This window comes from Zosterops lateralis (assembly GCF_965231275.1).
Source record: "Zosterops lateralis genome assembly, chromosome: 15".
Lineage (NCBI taxonomy): Eukaryota > Metazoa > Chordata > Aves > Passeriformes > Zosteropidae > Zosterops > Zosterops lateralis.
The window spans coordinates 6,173,027-6,190,756 of NC_139775.1; the positions used below are offsets into that span (position 1 = coordinate 6,173,027).

General features: G+C 41.1%; 2 protein-coding genes across 4 annotated transcripts in view; one reads left to right on the top strand and one right to left on the bottom strand.

Moving 5' to 3' along the window:
- DNAH3 (dynein axonemal heavy chain 3) overlaps positions 1 to 2,057 on the top strand; it is a 57,280-nt gene extending 55,223 nt beyond the window's left edge. For both annotated transcript variants that reach the window (XM_083872434.1, XM_083872433.1), the window contains one exon: positions 119 to 2,057. In XM_083872434.1, the coding sequence (XP_083728560.1) occupies positions 119 to 472 (354 nt within the window). In that variant the 3' untranslated portion in view covers positions 473 to 2,057. The remainder of the gene's footprint in view (positions 1 to 118) is intronic.
- Positions 2,058 to 6,219: 4,162 nt separating this feature from the next.
- On the bottom strand, positions 6,220 to 17,724 carry LYRM1 (LYR motif containing 1). 2 transcript variants are annotated; one of them, XM_083872570.1, is made up of 4 exons: positions 17,618 to 17,724; positions 10,348 to 10,506; positions 9,267 to 9,359; positions 6,220 to 7,691 (listed from the first exon to the last, which is right to left on the bottom strand). In XM_083872570.1, the coding sequence occupies exons 2-4, from the start codon at positions 10,504 to 10,506 to the stop codon at positions 7,575 to 7,577; spliced, it is 369 nt and encodes a 122-aa protein (XP_083728696.1). In that variant the 5' UTR covers positions 17,618 to 17,724; the 3' UTR covers positions 6,220 to 7,574. The 2 variants fall into 2 exon arrangements, with proteins under 2 accessions (XP_083728696.1, XP_083728697.1); XM_083872571.1 differs by lacking the exon at positions 17,618 to 17,724 and adding an exon at positions 14,862 to 14,973.
- Between the last annotated feature and the right edge of the window lie 6 nt (positions 17,725 to 17,730).

The following is a 17,730-nucleotide window of genomic DNA, read 5'->3' on the forward strand; positions in this document are numbered from 1 at the left end:
AGAAATAGTTTTCAGATTAAAAGATACTTTATTTAAAGGAGCAATTTCAGACTGTCACTTACAGGATTTCGTATACTCCAGATAAAAATAAAATCGAGCATTGATTTAATCATTCTAGGTGATGAAACAGGAGCACACAATGGAGAAAATGCCAGAAGATGGGGCTTATGTGAGAGGCCTTTTTTTGGAAGGTGCACGATGGGATAGAGAATCCTTGGTAATTGGAGAATCACTACCCAAAGTCCTTTATGATCCTTTGCCCATAATATGGCTGAAACCTGGAGAAAGTTCCAAGTTTCTTCATCTGAACATCTATTCATGCCCTGTATACAAGACAAGTGAAAGAAGAGGTGTCTTATCCACCACTGGGCACTCAACCAACTACGTTCTGTCGATTGAACTCCCTTCAGACAAGCCTGAGAAACACTGGATAAATCGAGGTGTGGCAGCCCTGTGCCAGCTGGACGACTGAGAGGGTGCAATATTGAGATTGTAAAGATCTGCTTTACTCCTCAATGGCTGCATGGCTGTTTGTTTGTTTTTTCTCTAAAGAGTTTTGATGCTGATTTTACTGGGAATCTACTTCACAACTCTTGCAAAAAGATTTTGGATTTGGCTACCACTTCTGTGCCTCAAGAGTATGTAGGACAAGGTGGGAGGAGATGAGAATATTCTGTTGTCAACATATGAAGTCAATCCTCCAATCCTCAGATAGTGGGAAATGAATAGATAGAATGAACAACCAAAGCTGTATTATAAAACTGTAATCATTCCTTGATGATGTGTCTCAGAATTTCCATGGAAAATTTCTCAACAGCACATGTATTAGGAGCTGCCATTTCTCAGAACAGTTTGCTTGTGCCATATAACTTTTTTTCAATATTATTTACCTACATATTCCAGGTATCTGATACATGGAGCTGTTTTCTTTCTCCTATAGTCTCACTTTACTTCCTGCCAGCAGCCCCACACAGCCATTCACTCACCACCCCCATTATCTTACAGAGTGACATAAAGACAGTTTAATAGGAAAAGCAAAAGCCATGCACACAAACAAGGCAAAACAATTAATTCCCTGCTTCGCACAGGCAGGCAGGTGTTCAGCCGTTCCCTGGAGACCAGGGGCCCATCACATGTAGTGGTGACTTGGGAAGACAAACACCATCACTCCAAATGTTCCCCCTCTACTCCCCTTTACATGATCAGCTTTACACACTGATCATGATGTCACATGTTCTTCAATGTCCCTTTGCTCATCTGAGGTCACCTGTCCTGGCTGTGTCACCTCCCAGGTACACCCAACTTCCTCCCCAGCCTGGCTGTATGAAAAACAGAAAAGGCCTTGGCTCTCTGCAACCCCAGCTCAGCAGTAACAAAAACATCTCTGTAGTATCAACCCTATGTTCAGCACAATCCCAAAACCACAGCCCTGTACCAGCCAGTGTAAGGAAAATTGACTCTACCCCAGCTAAACCCAGCACACTCCCTCATCTTGCTCTCTTGCATGTTGGACTAATAACTGCCTGAAATTTTGTACTTGTTTAAGCCCTGCCATCAGAGAAGCTCAAAGTAGCTTGCGAACATTAATTAAAAATAAAATAGCCTGAACATCTTCAAAGAGCTGTGCAGTCATTAACTAATCACCACAGCATGCCAAGAAGGTACTAAAGATGCATCATTAGACTTCTTGTGTACACAGCACAAGAGAAGCACAAAGATCAAGGCAAACATTTAAAAAAAACATACACTACACAGACATCCACTAATTTGGGGTCTTGTGGGTTTTTTTCATTGCCCAAATTGCAGCATTTTAATGACTTGCTGGAGGCCTCATGAAGTCAGAGATTCAGCCATCATTTGGCAATTCCCAATATCCAGCTCCAAGCTTTAAGGGATGCTGCTACAACTCCTTAAAAGACACAGTTCTTGTGATGGGAATTTGTCTGTTGTACGTTGGTGAAAACAGTTCATCATTGTTTTATTAACCACTGGTTTGTTTTATGCAGATATTCATAAAATAGTAATTATTAAGAATGGTAGTGCAAGGTCAGGCAGAAGTGTTGGGGGTGTGTTGTGCAGTGCTGCTCTGCAGGAAGATGCACAAGTAAACAGCATCTTCACGTACCACACCTGACACCCCATTAACAGTCCAGCACACAAGCATTTGGTGCATCATTGGTACATGGTGAGTAGAGCAAAGATATCAGGCCAGAACACCTAAAGATGTTTGTTTTAATAAGAGGGACAGAGATGTGCAGGTGTTTCAAATTACTGAGAGGAAGAAACTACTCTTAACAAATTAGACTAAATGGTGTTTGGCACCTATACCAAAATAAAACTTGTTTATGAATGTTACAGCACACTCATCCAAACAGACAACAGTTTTTAAGAAGAGAATCATGTTTCAATAGATCTGTAAGTAAATTGAATAAAATTGGTGCTTGAAAAATTTTTCTTAGACTTCATAAGAGAGATACTTTATAGTTTTCATATAATTAACAGAAATTTACTATAAATTAAGAAAACATTGTGGTGGTTACTGCATTTTTGAATATCTGCATCTAATTGTTCTTGTAATTGCATCAACAATTCAGATCCCTAATTAGGTCACTGTGGCATCAGAGATAACAAACCAGTCATGAGTCTCCTTGTATGGAAGCTCTGTGTGCAGGCCAAAGGGGCAGGACTTGGCTGTTGAATCCTTCCCTATGGATTGATCAGCTCAGTCACTCTCTCAGAAGAATCTTTCTACTCAGACACAGCTTCTGAATCAAGGCACTGGTGACACCTCACCTGCTGAAAGGGAAGCTGGGCCAACAACAATTAACACTAAAATGAAGGTTTGTCGATCCTCTTACAGATAATGCTAGTCTTGCAAACAGTCCTCTAAATTAAATTTAAAAAGTCCGATTCACTACCTAAATTATATTTTGTGGAGATTAATTACTTTTAAACTGTTAGAAATCTGTGTAACAACTTGGAATGTGGGTTGCTTGTTAGCCCCTTTTTGTGAACAAACAGGAATTGATAGTTTATTAAATGAAACAGTTGTGGTTCTTGTGAATATACAGTGACTTTGCTACAACATGTGTACAATGTCCTGGTTACTGTGATGATTTCCTAAATGCTTCCTGTGTGCTGATGTTTAGATTTGATATGAAGGCATCTCTTGGAATGTAATTAAAGATGTATTTTAAGCTTTTGTAGACATTATAAAAATATATAAGAGAGTCTTTGAGAGGGTTTGTGCTTCCCAGGGATCAGGCGTGGCTGACTTGCTTTAGCTGATGATTGCTGCAGTACATGATTTCCTAGGCTGCTCTCCCTAGTACAGAAAAAGTAATGGAATTTACTGTCAAGGGATATCTGTCTTCAAGATATTTTCCTGTAATTCTTTGAAATTAGCTTTCCAACCTTATTTCCTTAGCATTGTTTAGACCTTCCTGGAGAATGATAAACTGGCTGAACATTACAATTCACAACCTTTCTTGGCTGAGATGCATTTAGAAAAAAGAAAAAGGCAACTCAGCTGCTAGCTGGACATGATAGAACTGTGAAAAAATTTTGGACGCACTAAGTACCTTGTAATAGTAGTATTAGAACCCTTGGATTGACAGGTTTAAAAATTTCATTTCTTAATTAGAAGCACTTATTAAATAAGCCACAAACCCCACCTGTAATTACTTCAAATTGTACATTTACGGCCTTGGTAATAACTCAAGGCAGATGGAAAAAAATGCATTATGGAGCAAGAGGTATTTTTTTTTCCCTTAGCAGAGACAGATTTCCAGCTAGGGATGCTGTAAGACAGAAGAGGTTTGTACATTTTCCTAGGAGACTGAAACTTTCCTCTTATCTGTACAAAAATTCTTTTTAGAAAGTGCTACCCCTGTGGATTTTAACACTGTTGGGCTGTTTAAGGGAAAAATAGACAGTGAAAAAGCAGAAGACAATAAAAAGACCCCAAATTCTTCCACACTCAAATATTGTGTCTAATAGAATTAGAATTATTAGTGAAAGTTGCAGGTCTCTGCTCTAATTAGCATTCTTGAAAATGAATGTATAGGTATGATCAAATAAGTGACCTTTCTCTGTCTGTGGATAAAAGATAGATGCTGCTGGGACCAGTTCAGGTGGATACATAGTAGGGCCCAGGAGAGTGAGGCTTGCCTTATTTTCTTCACATCTGAAAGGCACTACAAGAAGCAACTTGTATTAGTAGGAAGATGGATCAGGTAGCCTAATCTATTTTAACCTGTTCTGGTACTGCGATGCTGGCCTGGGAATCAACTGCTGCAGCAAAATGAGCATTTCCTCACCCCCAGACAACATCGAGGGGGACATTCAGTAAGCAGGTGCCACATCCATCTTAAAAGGTTGTGTGCTTGCTAATGTTAAGTGCATAGCTTCACAAATTACAACCTTAGTAATGATGGATTTAGGGACAGAACTTCCAGAAAGGAAGCATTATTTAGGTATTCAAGGACAGATGATATTGTGTCAACCAATTATTACTGCCTCGCCTACCAGTTGGCTGGCAGGAGAGTTCATGCAACTGACTCAGGACTTTTATTTCTGAAGAATATAAGGTTAATGTCATAATTTTCTTCTAAATTATTCTAAAGCATCGCCTGACTAGGATGATAAATTGGAAAATGACAGTATTTACTGGAAGTAAGACAAGGTACAAGCAAGTACAGGACAGAGTGTACACTGACTGGGTGAATCCAGTGCATTACAAATTCTGCAGAAAGCAGAGGAATTTTAGGACCTGTGTTTTTGCAAGTAAAATTAATGTGTAGGAATGACATATTGTTCAATCACTGGGATGCTTCTTGACAGAAGTTATTAGGGCCTTGGCATCTAATACAGGATGAGATGTTGAGAGATCTCAACAGGATACCCAGTTGAGATGTCTGCCTACCTACTGGACTGAGTTGCAGCTGAATTTTTATTTATGAAACTCCCTCAAAATGGTCGTTTGCCAGTTTGACCTCCAATAAAGGACTCTAGTGAGATTCTCCTTCCCATACTGACTTTAACTTGAAATGAAATGAAAGGAATGAAAGGTTTGGTCTCTAGGCTTGAGAAAAGAGCTGATCTAATCCTTCCTTTAGCTGAACAGCCTGAAGTTTTAACAGATTTCCATCTTTGCCTTCTGGTGCTGGAGAGTAATGAAGATGAAGCACCAGTTAATAATTTTCAAACACTTTGAAGAATGATTAGGCTGTCTAGCACTTTTAGGCATCTCAAATAATGTGATGCTGTTACTCGCTGGTTTCCCAGTTAAGCAAGTAGATACTCATTTGAGTTACTTGAGGGTAACTTGAACCTTTTTAAAATTGCTTCTTTGTATTTTCCTTCAGAAGTAAACTCAAACTCCTGTTGTTATTAAATTTGGTGTAAATCTTCTGTAACTTTAGGGCTGTTGTTTTGAAATAATCCACATCTTACAGTATGTGCTTAGGAAAGAGTTGCGACTCTAACACAGACAGTAAATTTAGACTGCTCATTTCCATGGCTGTTTATTTCCATTCACCTGATGCATCAGAACATCAGCACCTTCATTAGTCACATGAACTTCAGCAATTCAAAAGGTTCAAATGATAGTTCAATGACAAAGAGTGAGCTTAAGCTTCCATTCAAACCCCTTGCCTCTGCACATTTTGGTTGGGCTCAGTTGACACATCCCTACTCTGGTGTATCAGAATTAGTATAGGAAGCCTGTATTTAGACTTCTTTCAATGAAGAATTAAGCAGTGTGTGCAATCATGTAAAAAAAAAATTTTTTTTTGCCTTTTTTATGCAATCCCCCTTTTCCTAGGCTAAAGGAGTTTTGTTTTGTGTCCTCCTGGCAGCAGTAAATTTGCTAAGCTTCCACAAACAGAACAATCGCATTTTACCTGTTACTCCCCACATGAGGCATTCCCAGGAAATAATTATATGGGAATAGAGACTTTTGTGGACTGGAGCCATAAATAGTGAGAAATTGGGCTGGCCAGTACCTGTCATGCTGATTCACTTTTCTTGTTTTCTTATACTTTCTCATCTGCTGGTACTTTTTTCACTCATAAAAATGCATTCTTGGGGAAGGGACTATCAGTCTGTACAGGACAAGTTCTAACTTACTTTTTAGGTGGACAGCAATATTTGTCATTGTTTATTAGAGCTTGGAGAGTTTTGAATGAATTGGCGAGCTCAGAAATGAGATTTCATTGATTTCTCCCACTTTAAAAGGAAATCATACGCACATGCATGTTCCAAATTTGCGCCTTTTTTTTTTTCTCCCTTTTTTTTTTTTTTTTCTTTTTCTTTTTTTTTTTTTTCTTTTTTTTTTCCCCACTATTAACGTTGGGCTGGAATAGATTGTCCTTAAAGTGGACTGGCTGTAGTTACTGTCCAGTACAGTGTGGCTCTTGTCTGAGCTTGGTCTCACTGATATTTCCAGCCTGAAGGATGGAAAGCTCCCCTAACTTCCCTGAAGAGAACATATCAACAACCTGGTAAATTCAAGAGGACTGTAAAGGTGCCAAAAAACCTGGTAGCCGGTGAAAGGAAGATTAATTTAATTTTAGTTCATGAGGCACCTGGGAAACAGAAATACCCCTCAAACTTAGGAGACCTGTAGATACTTTCTTTTACTGAAGTTGGAGTTCTATCCATAACATAAGAATTAAAACCTAACACTGAAATTAAAATAATTGTTGAGAAAGCCAGTGTGCTGATGCTGCTGAAAAGCTGAATGATGTGAAAACACACAGTGAAGACACCAAAGCATCCTAAGCTTGTTCTCATAGTGATACCCTAAAGGGAGAGTTTTCAGCAAGTACATACATGGGAACCTGAGGAACCCAACACTGGAATGTTTTACTCAGAGTTGTGCAATAGCATTCCAAACTTTGCATTTCACATCCACACCCTCTCCAAAGGAAGAGAGAAAAAAGCTGACATAGAGACTCTAGGCCACTCCTCTGCAGTTTGCAAAAAGGAAAAGGAGTCGTGGCACTTCTGCTGTCTCTTTTCTACTGTCCAGAAACAAAACTTCCTCATAAGGGTGCTATGAAACTGGAACTCCTCTCCAGGGACAGCAGGCAGAGCAGGAAGCAGTGAGAAAGGAGAGCAGGTACATGGTGCAGTGACTGTATGCCCACTGGCATTCAGAAGCTCTGGAAAAACTGTGCCTGCTTGACTGTCCAAGACTTCCTTGATTTTGGCTGACCTTACACAAGGCACTGTCTTGAGTCACAACTGAGCAGAGAGAACTCTCAAACCACCAGAGAACCCTGTGACAGATAAACAGTTTGAAATCCTGCTGCAGTCTGTCCTGATGTCAAAGTAATCTTCGTATCACACCTCACTCCTTAAAAAGTGTTACTTTTATTGACAAGTCAGTGGTTGAAATGTAATAAATACTAAACCAACCATATCCATCATACACAATGGATCAATTGGCTTTTAGCCTCAGGAAATGTGTGAGCAAGTGACCACAACATTCACAGTCATGCACACAAATCACCTGGATTGCAGTTCACAGTTTAAAGGATGTGATTACACATCACAGCTTAAATGGTGGCTTATGAAATTTCATCATGGGATTTCAGGTATATTGGCTTAGAAATCTTCCTTAACTTTTCCTGGTGTCGCAATGTACGGCCTTGTTTATGGGCAAGGCCCATGGGAGGCAGATGGATCTGGAAAAGAAAATCCCACCAGTTAGGTGTATATTGGGAAGAAAAATACAGACTAAGTTTCACTGAGTTTTAAATCACTTCTTCACACTTTGGAGGGGGCAACTCTATTGTCTCAAGCTAGGTTATTAGATTTCTAGGAGGAGCACTCTCTGAGGAGTGATTAGTGGTGTGACCTTCAGGCCCTAATTGTTGTTTATTGAAAGCCTATATATTTTAGGCCTTAATAAAATTCTATGTATGCTAGGCCTTAGTAACTTTGTTTTGCAGTATGATATCAGACTGCAATGATACTTGATGAAATAGGATCACTGGCAATGTTCCAGAATAGTTAGAACTACAAACCCTAAAAATTCTTGAGTAGATGTCTTGAATCACTGTGTGATTTATTCATACCTACTTAACAAGTCACAAAATAACCCCAAACTGTATGTATTGAAAGCCTACCTTCTTAATGTCATGATTATATATATGGGACATTAAAATGCACAATCAATGTCATTGACTCCATAAGCAGAAGGAGCAATAGGTGACAGACTCTTCCTTTGATTGACAAAGTCTTTATATTTCATAAGACTGTTCATGGGAATCATGCAGCTGTAATCCCCTAAATGACTGAAAAACGTAGGTGGTAGCAGTCAGGTGTTCCTGTTGCCGAGGCTGTCATCCCATAAAGATGGGTGTTTAGGTGCAAATAGTAGTAAAAGCACTGACTAAAGACAGCAGTAGAGATTTCTAGAATTTGAAAAATAATAATCATCCAGTTTGTCTGAGAGAGCAGATCCTTTGGGATTTTGAAACCATTACAGAGCACACATTTTAGGCCCATTTCTAGGAACACTGTTTGCCAGCTGTGCATTGTTATTTCTGTATACTGAAACAGATGCTAACAGTGACCATTGTCTAGGCAAGCATCTGATAAAAATACAGTTTAATTTTGATCATGACTGCTTTGATAAGGGAACTATAGATGTGAAAATATAAACTCATCAACAGGAGTAGAGAGGGTGTCTCTATGGGAGGCAGCATAAAGTATTACTGACAGAAGTGACTGGGCAGTGAGGAAACTGTATTGAAAGGTGCACTAGAAGACTGCTGCAACTTCCAGCATTTCAGTAATCTTGGACATGTTCTTCTGTAAGAAGGGAAAAGAAGCAGCAACATAGACAGGTATTTCATAAGGCCTGATGTGTGACCAGAAAAGTTAGCAGTAATGTAGGCTATAAAAATTATTGTACCTATGGCAGATGTAATTAGGTATTTTTATTCTCTCATTCTCTTGTATTATTTGATTCCATTACCATATTTTTCTATATTCATTGGTCAGCTAAATATTCAGAGGCCTTGGGAGTTTAGTTGATGCAACTTCATTTAGGCTTTGACACCTTATTTTGAGAAGAAATCCTCCGATTTACAGTGAAAGAGAACATTTCAATGTATGTTTGACTCTGCTTGAGCACGCATTTAAATGCCAGCTCATCTGAAAATGCAGTGCAGTGAGAGTGACGGAAACTGATGGTTTTGCTGTTCAGGGAATGCTCAGCAGGTATCAGTGAAGACTTTGTGATTTATACTCACAGGTCTCGGGTAGGGGATGTTATAGTGAAGTCCAATTTCTATTCTTGCCTCGCATTCTTCTATGCACTGCTTAATTAGCTTTGGATCTGTTACCTGTAATGATCATACAAACAAGTGTTTTATATGAGTACAGTTATTAGCAATTGGAAGCTCAAGTGTAAATGATGCACAGCATGTGGCTTTCCTTAGCTTATTTTGGCAAACCCAAGGATACAATGATTGTATTTTTCACATCCATAAATAGTAACATTGGTATTTCCTTTGACTCAAAAGTTCTGGGCTTGATGGCGCTGAATGTTAAAGCCCAGAGGTTGTCAGGACTGAGGCTACAGAAGAAGTTTTTTACCCAAACATGGTATTTTCTCTGTAAAAAGACAATACACATGTAAACTACTACTACATCTATAAAAAAACTACACTCACCTGCTCGTCACTCTGCAAGGTCAGCAGTGGAGAAAGGAAAGACACTGCTTGATGTACATTCTGTTATCATCCTATCCAGAAACTCTCTTTGAAGTCAGGAATGTGTGAATTATGACTTAAATTCATTTTTTTTTTTGATTTTGCACTACTTGAATTTAGTCCCAGACCAATATGGGACATAAATAAGTGTTGTGATCTTGAATTACAAGAAGGGCCTTTGATTACCAGGGTTTGAAATTTCTTCCTTAAGAAAAAAATTAAAGTGTTTCTTTTAAAAGAAGTGCCAATAATTGCTGCTTTGAAAAGGAAAAAAAAAAAAAAAAAAGAAGCTGCTGAGCTCTGTTTGCCATTGCATGGGTAATGATACACTTAGCTAATTTTGTAAAGATCAAAAGCTGCTTCAATTACACAAGCAGTATCTTTGGAATTTAATTTTTTCTTGGCACTTTTTTACTGAAAAAAGACCATATAGACTTCTACAGTAGTTAATGAAGAGCTGAAATGGTTTGAGTTTTCTCAGGGACAATAATACACCAGCATTTAAGGTGAATGAAATTTTGGGAACTCAATCCTTATATTCCTATCTTAGCATCCAACCACAGAGTGCAAAGAGCAAGAGAAGAGTAATTCAGAAATTCGGCAGTGTGAGGACACTCACGTTTTTGTTTTTTCGGAATAATGTTCTGGCTTCATTTCTGATGTATTCTTTCTCTCTCGTGGTTTCCTCTATCTGTCCTGATGCCGACTGCCAGTTTTTAGCTATTTGCAAAACCTTGCGGTAAAGGCCTAGAACTTCTTGTCGAGTTACTGGTGTCATCTAAAAAGACAAGACAAACCCCCCCAACATATGCATGAACATTTGAGTTGCCAAAAGGCCAGCAAGCAGGACATTTTTTCACACCATTAAATTAGCTTAAAAATATTTCCGCCATCCAAAGTTATGCTGAGCTATATGAAAAAAACCCTGAAATAGCTGTAAACAATAATCAGCTGTTGAAAGCTGAAGACTCCAGCAAAGTATTTATTCAGATACTTAAATCTATCTCCACTCAAACAGCTTGAGCTCTTCCTCAAAGTTAAGCACTTGGTTTAGTGCTTTGCTGAATCAAGCCTGGTACAAGAATGCCTGGGTTCTGTTTCACTGATGTTTTGCAACAGACATTGGGCAAGTCATCGAAACTCTACGTGGCCCCTTCTCGGGACATTGTTGTACCAGTGCTGACCCTATCTTTGCAAATCTGTGAATGAAATACATGATTAAACCACCACAATATTTCTGAAAACTTGTGTAGGCTCCAAGGGCTGAGAGGCTTATTTGTGATACCATGACAGTAGGCAGTAATGATTCAGCTGGAGTTTGATGTGATGAAAAGGTGATGAAAGCTATTTTATCTAAGCACTCAGGAGAGGCAGACTAACTGTGGATTTAGGAAAGTCCTGAATGTCTTGACTTTTAGAGAGCTGTGTACCTGCTGAGCCCACTGAATCAGCCTCCAGGTGTGATAAGCCTATTTGTCAGAAGAAAGACTGAAATCTTATTCTCGGTTTGTGTAAATTAGTATTTTATCATATAAGTGGTTACACTATCTCATGACAGACCACAAATATCCCTGAGACAAATCTACTTCTGGATAACAACATTTCTGCCATGGATTAAAAGAACAGAAACAATGACTTCTGCTTACGGGGCACAGCAGCTCTCAAAGGTACCTCACTGTCCCAAAGGAAGGTGCAGCAGCACTGCCAATACATTGATACAATGAGGAACAAGAGTCAGGGACAGGACATTATCTGACTATCAGGATCCATTTGCCATCCTGGAGCTCTAGTTACTGTGCATGAATCTACTCTGAAATCAGACCTGTGTGCAGCTAATGGACAGTTTGGAGCAAAGTAATTCAGACAGCCTGACCTCTCCTCTGGAAGGAGTGTTCTCTTGGCCATGAGGAAAAGCTGCTTCCTAATACAGCACCCAAACTACTGTGGGAACTTTGGCAGTGTGCTATGGCTCAAATCCCTGCAGTCCTTGATAATTCCTGGGGTTCTGGGTTGTAAAAGAGAGGTTTGAGCTAAAGGCTTCTCAGGCTGTGCTGGTCCTGAGCTGCTGCCTGCAGCACAGTGGCTGACCAGAACCAACCTGAACACAGGATTTGGCTCATGATTCTTCTTCAAAAGAAGTCCTGAACTATAAATTCTTAACCTTAACTGTTGCTGTGATCTAAAGACCTTTCATGGTTTCAAGAACTGTTTTTGTCTGATTCTTAAGAGCAAACATTTTTGTTTTGCTATTTGTATTTTAACATGTTTAACCAATCATATATTTTTCCCCAGATGTAAAATTATTCTTCCTACACAGCAGAAAGTACTTCTAGTAAATGTTTATGGTATTTCTAGGAAATAATTTCCACAATAATATAACTAGGGAGTCCCAGATTATCAGACACTTTGAAGTAAGTGCTTCACTTTATCCAACCTAGAGCTCCATTTCAGGCAATGACATCAGTCAGACACAAATGCACAGATGAACATGTACCTGAAAAATCACTGCTTCCCCCTGCTAGGTGCATGTTTTGTACAGAAAAGAAACAGTTCAATTACAAGGGTTAATCTAGCACAAGCAGAGTCCCAAATCCAGGCCTCACCTACAGCCTCTCCTGAATTCTCTCCTCTGCTCTTATCTGAAGGTATCACCTCTGAGAAGCTGATAACAGCTTAGGTTTTCATGTAATCCATAAAGAAAATAAAAGGAACAATGCTGGGGCTAAAAATGTTTAAAATACAGGTTTCAATTCTGATCTATGCATCAGACAATTTCCAAGGTGACAGCTTGGGACAGCACATGCCCTTTGTTCAGAGCTGACTACACCTGTTGCCTTTGGATTTTAAACATACCAAGAATCTGTTTATAAAGATTTTATTGGAAAGTCTAGAACCAACAGTTATTTTCCCCACTAGTTGCTTCCACTCCCCCACCTACAGGTTACTCTTTTGTTCTTTAATTTCTCTGTGCTGGAATTGCTACAGAACTGTGCTGCCCCTCATCTAGGCATGGGCCACACTTCTGCATTCTTGCTCTCCTTCCCACATATGCTGGATGATGTAAAAGACATTAAGCAGCTATTCATGTATGCTCAGCAACCAGATGCTCTCAGGGCTATTTAGTCAACAATTTTTAACATTACAGACCTGCTCCCAAGCCATTTCTGCAGATACAAAAATGACACTATGAGGAGCTCTTTACAGATCGAGGACTTCTGTCTATGACAGGAAAGGATGAGAGCAAGTAAGACAAAATTCAAAGCCTGGTCAGATCCTGATCTGAGTGGGAGTATAAATAGGGAGAGCAGAGAGCAGAATTACTTCCAACTTAAAATGTTGTAAATGAGATTGGAATTTTTCCTTTGGTATAAACAGAGCCCACACTGACAGAAATTTAAGTGATGGTACAAGTTGTGTATCAGGTGTAATTTCATCAAGTGACACTATTTGTATTAGTTTTGTGGGTGTGCAAAATGATTCTGAGTGGGATAGAAAGGAAGAAAAGGGAGGCTTTCATGTCCTTGTAGTTACTCATCTTGCAACTTACATCTTTGGCATTTAAATCATAATTATATTTCACATCTCTGGAATGCTAACTGGATGTTACACCACTTTCCCATTAACACCCATCTTGTGGTAGTCACACCCATTGTTTAACTTCTACCACCCTTTATTTTACTGCAGCATGCAGCCCACAAAGGTTAACCACAGGCATTTCTGTCAAAAACTACAGGGCTGTTGTATTAGCTGAGCAAATCTCGGGTGTTTACTGCCACAAAGCAAAGCAGGAGAGGCCAAAGGTAGGTGTGTCCGCACAGCCGTGGCAGTGGGGAAAAGCGGGAGGTCGCAGATCGGAGCCCACTGTTGGAATCCAGGCTTTGGAGGGAAGCCAAGCGTCGCCTCCTGCTGGATGCTGGGGCAGAGCCCGACAGCGCAGGGCTGTAACGCTCCCTTTGTCTCCATGCAACGCCCTCTCATCAATACACACATCCAAGCACCTGAAACATCCCATTGTATCCAAACTCCAAAGGAGATTTGAGCAGTTAATGACTTACTGCATGGTGAACGTGCGAACTTTTTTCACTGGTGATTAAAACAAATAGTCCTTTAGACTATAAAATGCAGTAGGTTTTTCTTTCAGGAAACAAATACACAAATAAAAACAAATATAAAGTTCCTTTGGATTGTTAGATGATTGACCCGAAAGTTCAATAATCTGAATAATCAATGAAACACCAGTCTTATTTTGCTTTTGCAGGCTTGTCTAGAATTTAAACTAAAAGTTCATATTAAAATAATAAAAGGAACCTGCCAACTGCACTATACAGTGACGCCAACAGGGTAGTGTCAAAGGACAGCTAGGACAAAAGACAGGCAGCACCAAGACTGACTACAGATCCAGGAGCAGGTAAACCACAGGGGCTTCCCAGCCGGGGATGCTTGGCTGGGAATGCATGTCCAGCACTCTCCTCCTCTGCACAGCTCCTTTGGTGAAGTTGTAAGTCTATTTTATTTCATTCTTTCTTCTCAAGTCAAGCTTTAGCTACCCACTTTAAACATAAAATCTGCCAGCTGTGAGTACATAGAGGATTTTAGAAAATGAAGGGCGAAAGGAAGAGCCCATGGGAAAAAAAGGATATTTTAAAACAATTGATCTCTTCTTTCAGATCCCAGCTAACTGAGGCATGTGTTAGTAACACATACCTAGTGCTGGTGCTGAAACTGGATTTGCTCAGGGGAGGTAGGGAACAAAACCCTCCATGAAATAATTTGAAAAGGCAGCTTTGACCTTCACAGATGTAAAATGTTTTATTTAGGAGCAACACAACTTCTATTTGACAGCTGGTTTGCTACTGGCAAGGAGTCTAAAGACACAGTGACAAACTGCTGGGCTGACTGCCTTCCAAATGAAGCTGTGGTCACATCTCTGTTACTGAAGTAAATGATGTCATTCAAGACCACGGTATATCAACACTGTAGTAGGGAACACCACCATGTTCCATACTATGCACACACTGTATGCCAATCTATAGCTCCTGTTTTCAAATGCACTCTTTGGGCAACGTTTCTTTAAAGAGATGCAGAAAAATTCACGTTTGTTTTTTTTTTAAGGAGCTCAACGATGCCACTTACCTAAAAAGTGACCTGCTGTCTCTCTCCTGCTGCTAATTATCAGCAGGATATCAGCAGCAGATTATCAATCACTCCTTTCAGAGCTCTCCACAGCAACAAGAGGTCAGTAATCCATATTCATCCTTCATGCAAGTCTGCCAAAATGAGTCTGTGGTTCCTAAGGCAGCAGTGGATTTGGGCTGTCATTTCCTTGAGGGACAACAACTGAGACAATGAGTTCCTGTGGCACAGGGGGCAGAGAAGGGGTCACAGATTCCTGTGACAGCTGGGCAGGTCACATGCCTTCCAGCAAGATTAAGTTTCAAAATCTGGTTTCCACAAAAGTAATTTTGTCTTCTTTCACTCAAATCAATGACTCAGTGGCCTGTGACAGTACCCTGCAAACACTGACCACACGTAGCTGCAGTATGTACTGGCAAAGTGAAAATTTAATTTGATTTTCATTCTTGATTGAACATTCATAACTTTTTTTTTTTTAGTTTAGACAAAACCAAATCCTAGCAAAACCTCATCACAGCTAAAGTATTCCATCTCCACGTTGTGAAAAATGACTAGAATGAAAGATACGTTCTTCCATGATGGTGTTACATCCTCATTTCTACCAGTGACACAAGCTTGTAAATTTCCAGACATTCCTATCAATTTGACTCAAAGATTTATTTCTCATTCTTTCCATCTACAAGCTGCAATCATAAATATATGCAGATTTGGTGAAAAAGGACGAAGTCACTGAACCAAGATATTTCATAACAGTATCTAAAAGCAGGGTGACTTTCACAGGGTTTAGGATTTTGCCATGCCAGTGTCTTTCTGCTGGCAAACTGAAGTGATCTGAAACCCCGATCAACAGCTCTGAACCAGACTCCCCAGGTCACTGTACTCACATTGTTCATTAGCTGGGACGGGAACTCTGCCGTTCTATCTGTGCCTCAGATTTCTGACTGAACTTGGATCTCTTTTAAGCTTGCTCTTGCATATGGAGCAGTCTTTTGATCAGAAAAAGTTAACTGCATGCAAAGAGAGTATAATTAAATAGTAAAAGCAAGGGCATGGATTTTATCACCATTTCCTATATTAGTTCAAATAAGCTAATTCACACAAAATTAAGGTTCTACAACATTCTTTTCCCTTGAATAAATGAAAGTGGGAACCCTTAACTAGTTCCTTTTGATCACTGGGTTTTCATTCTCTTAGTCTGAGGTGGTCAAGACATTATCTGGTTTTAGTAGGACATACAGACTTGCTCTGGGAGTGCCTCCTGTGCTGCAGGAGCCTCAGGAAAAACAGAAATGCTGACTTAGACTGTGGGAAGGGGGAAGGGAAACAAACAAACAAAAGCTTTACTTATTTCTTAGCTTTCTCATGAAAAGCACAGTGTGCAGGTAAACTCTAAAGCACTATGAACCTGTCTGTAGTCTTGTCCAACTCTGTTGTCCATACCATTTCATGTGTGCTTTCATACCATTTTCTTCTCCTGTGTGCTTAGTTCTCTATTACTTGCAAGCAGAGAAAAATTTTAATGCAGAGTGAGAAATTTAGCAGAGAAAATGAATTCTCAGCTATCCCTGGATGGCCTTGCTTATATAATATAAAAGCATACAGAAATATAACAACATGGACACAAGCTCCAGTAGAGATATATGCACCTTATTCATACCTTGGCTTCCAGCCAAATGCAACTGAATGCATGAATAGAAATATTTCCGAGAATTGGAAATGCTCCCAAGCTGGAGAACAGGTATAAATATTAATGCTAGCAGAGACAAAATCCTCCCTGACCCTTTTCTTACTTAATTCTGAGGGACACTCAATGGAACTCATTGACAGACATGATTTTTAGTTGCTATTTGAGAACTGTAGCTGGGCTGTGGGTATGGAGGGCTGTAGGACACAGAATCCGACGAGTAAGAGAAGACCTCTGAGCCCATCAAGTCCTGTCTTTGACTCAAAACCACCTTGTCAACCAGACCACGGCACTGAGTGACATCCAGTCTGAACACCTTCAGGGAGGGTGAGCCTACCACCAAACTGGGCAGCTCATTTCCACGTCCAATCGCCCTTTCTATGATGTTCTTTCTTATGTCCAACCTAAACCTCCCTTGGTACAGCTTACACCGCTTCCTTCTCCTCCCGTGGGCACTGAGAGATGTGGGCACCGAGCTCTGTGGGCTCGGAGTGCTCTGGGTCACGTACGGCTGTGGGTCAGTGAGCGCTGAGGGCACTGACGGCTGTGGGCACTGAGCAGTGTGGTCAGTGAGGGCTGTGGGCACTGAGCGCTGTGGGCACTGTGGGCACTGAGCAGTGTGGGCAATGAGGGCTGTGGGCACTGTGGCCTTGGAGTGCTCTGGTCACAGACCGCTGGGGGTCGATGAGGGCTGAGGGCACTAAGCAGTGTGGGCAATGAGGGCTGTGGACACTGAGCGCTGTGGGCACTGTGGCCTTGGAGTGCTCTGGGTCACAGACCGCTGGGGGTCGACGAGGGCTGCCCACACCCGGCGCCCCCACAGCCGCCGCCACCATCAAGATGGCGCTGCAGGCGCGGACGGTCCGGAGCCGCGCAGCCGCTAGGGGGCGCTGCCGGTGAGGGGCGTTCTTGCGCCCCCTGGCGGCCGGGGCGGCCCTGCCCCCGCAGCCGGGCGGAACCAACGCGCGAAGCAGAGGGGGAATGTCGGCCCACCGCACGCGCCTCAGGCCTTTCCTCTCCGTCCGCCCTCCCCGCCCGTACGCCAGCTTTCCCCCCCCCCTCCCCGCTTTACCTTGGTGCAGTCGCGCCGCCGCCCCGCCCCGCCGGGTGCCCCGCTCCGGTGGGCGCGGGAGGCGCGAGCCGCCGCCGTCCCTGCCCTGCCCTCACCGTGCGCGCGGCGTCGCG

Coding starts and splice junctions, on each gene's coding strand:
- LYRM1 (XM_083872570.1), bottom strand. CDS start 10,506: ATGACACCAGTAACTCGACAAGAAGTTCTAGGCCTTTACCGCAAGGTT. Junction 9,360..10,347: donor TATTCCGAAAAAACAAAAAC/GTGAGTGTCCTC, acceptor TGATCATTACAG/GTAACAGATCCAAAGCTAAT. Junction 7,692..9,266: donor ACATCCCCTACCCGAGACCT/GTGAGTATAAAT, acceptor TTTCTTTTCCAG/ATCCATCTGCCTCCCATGGG.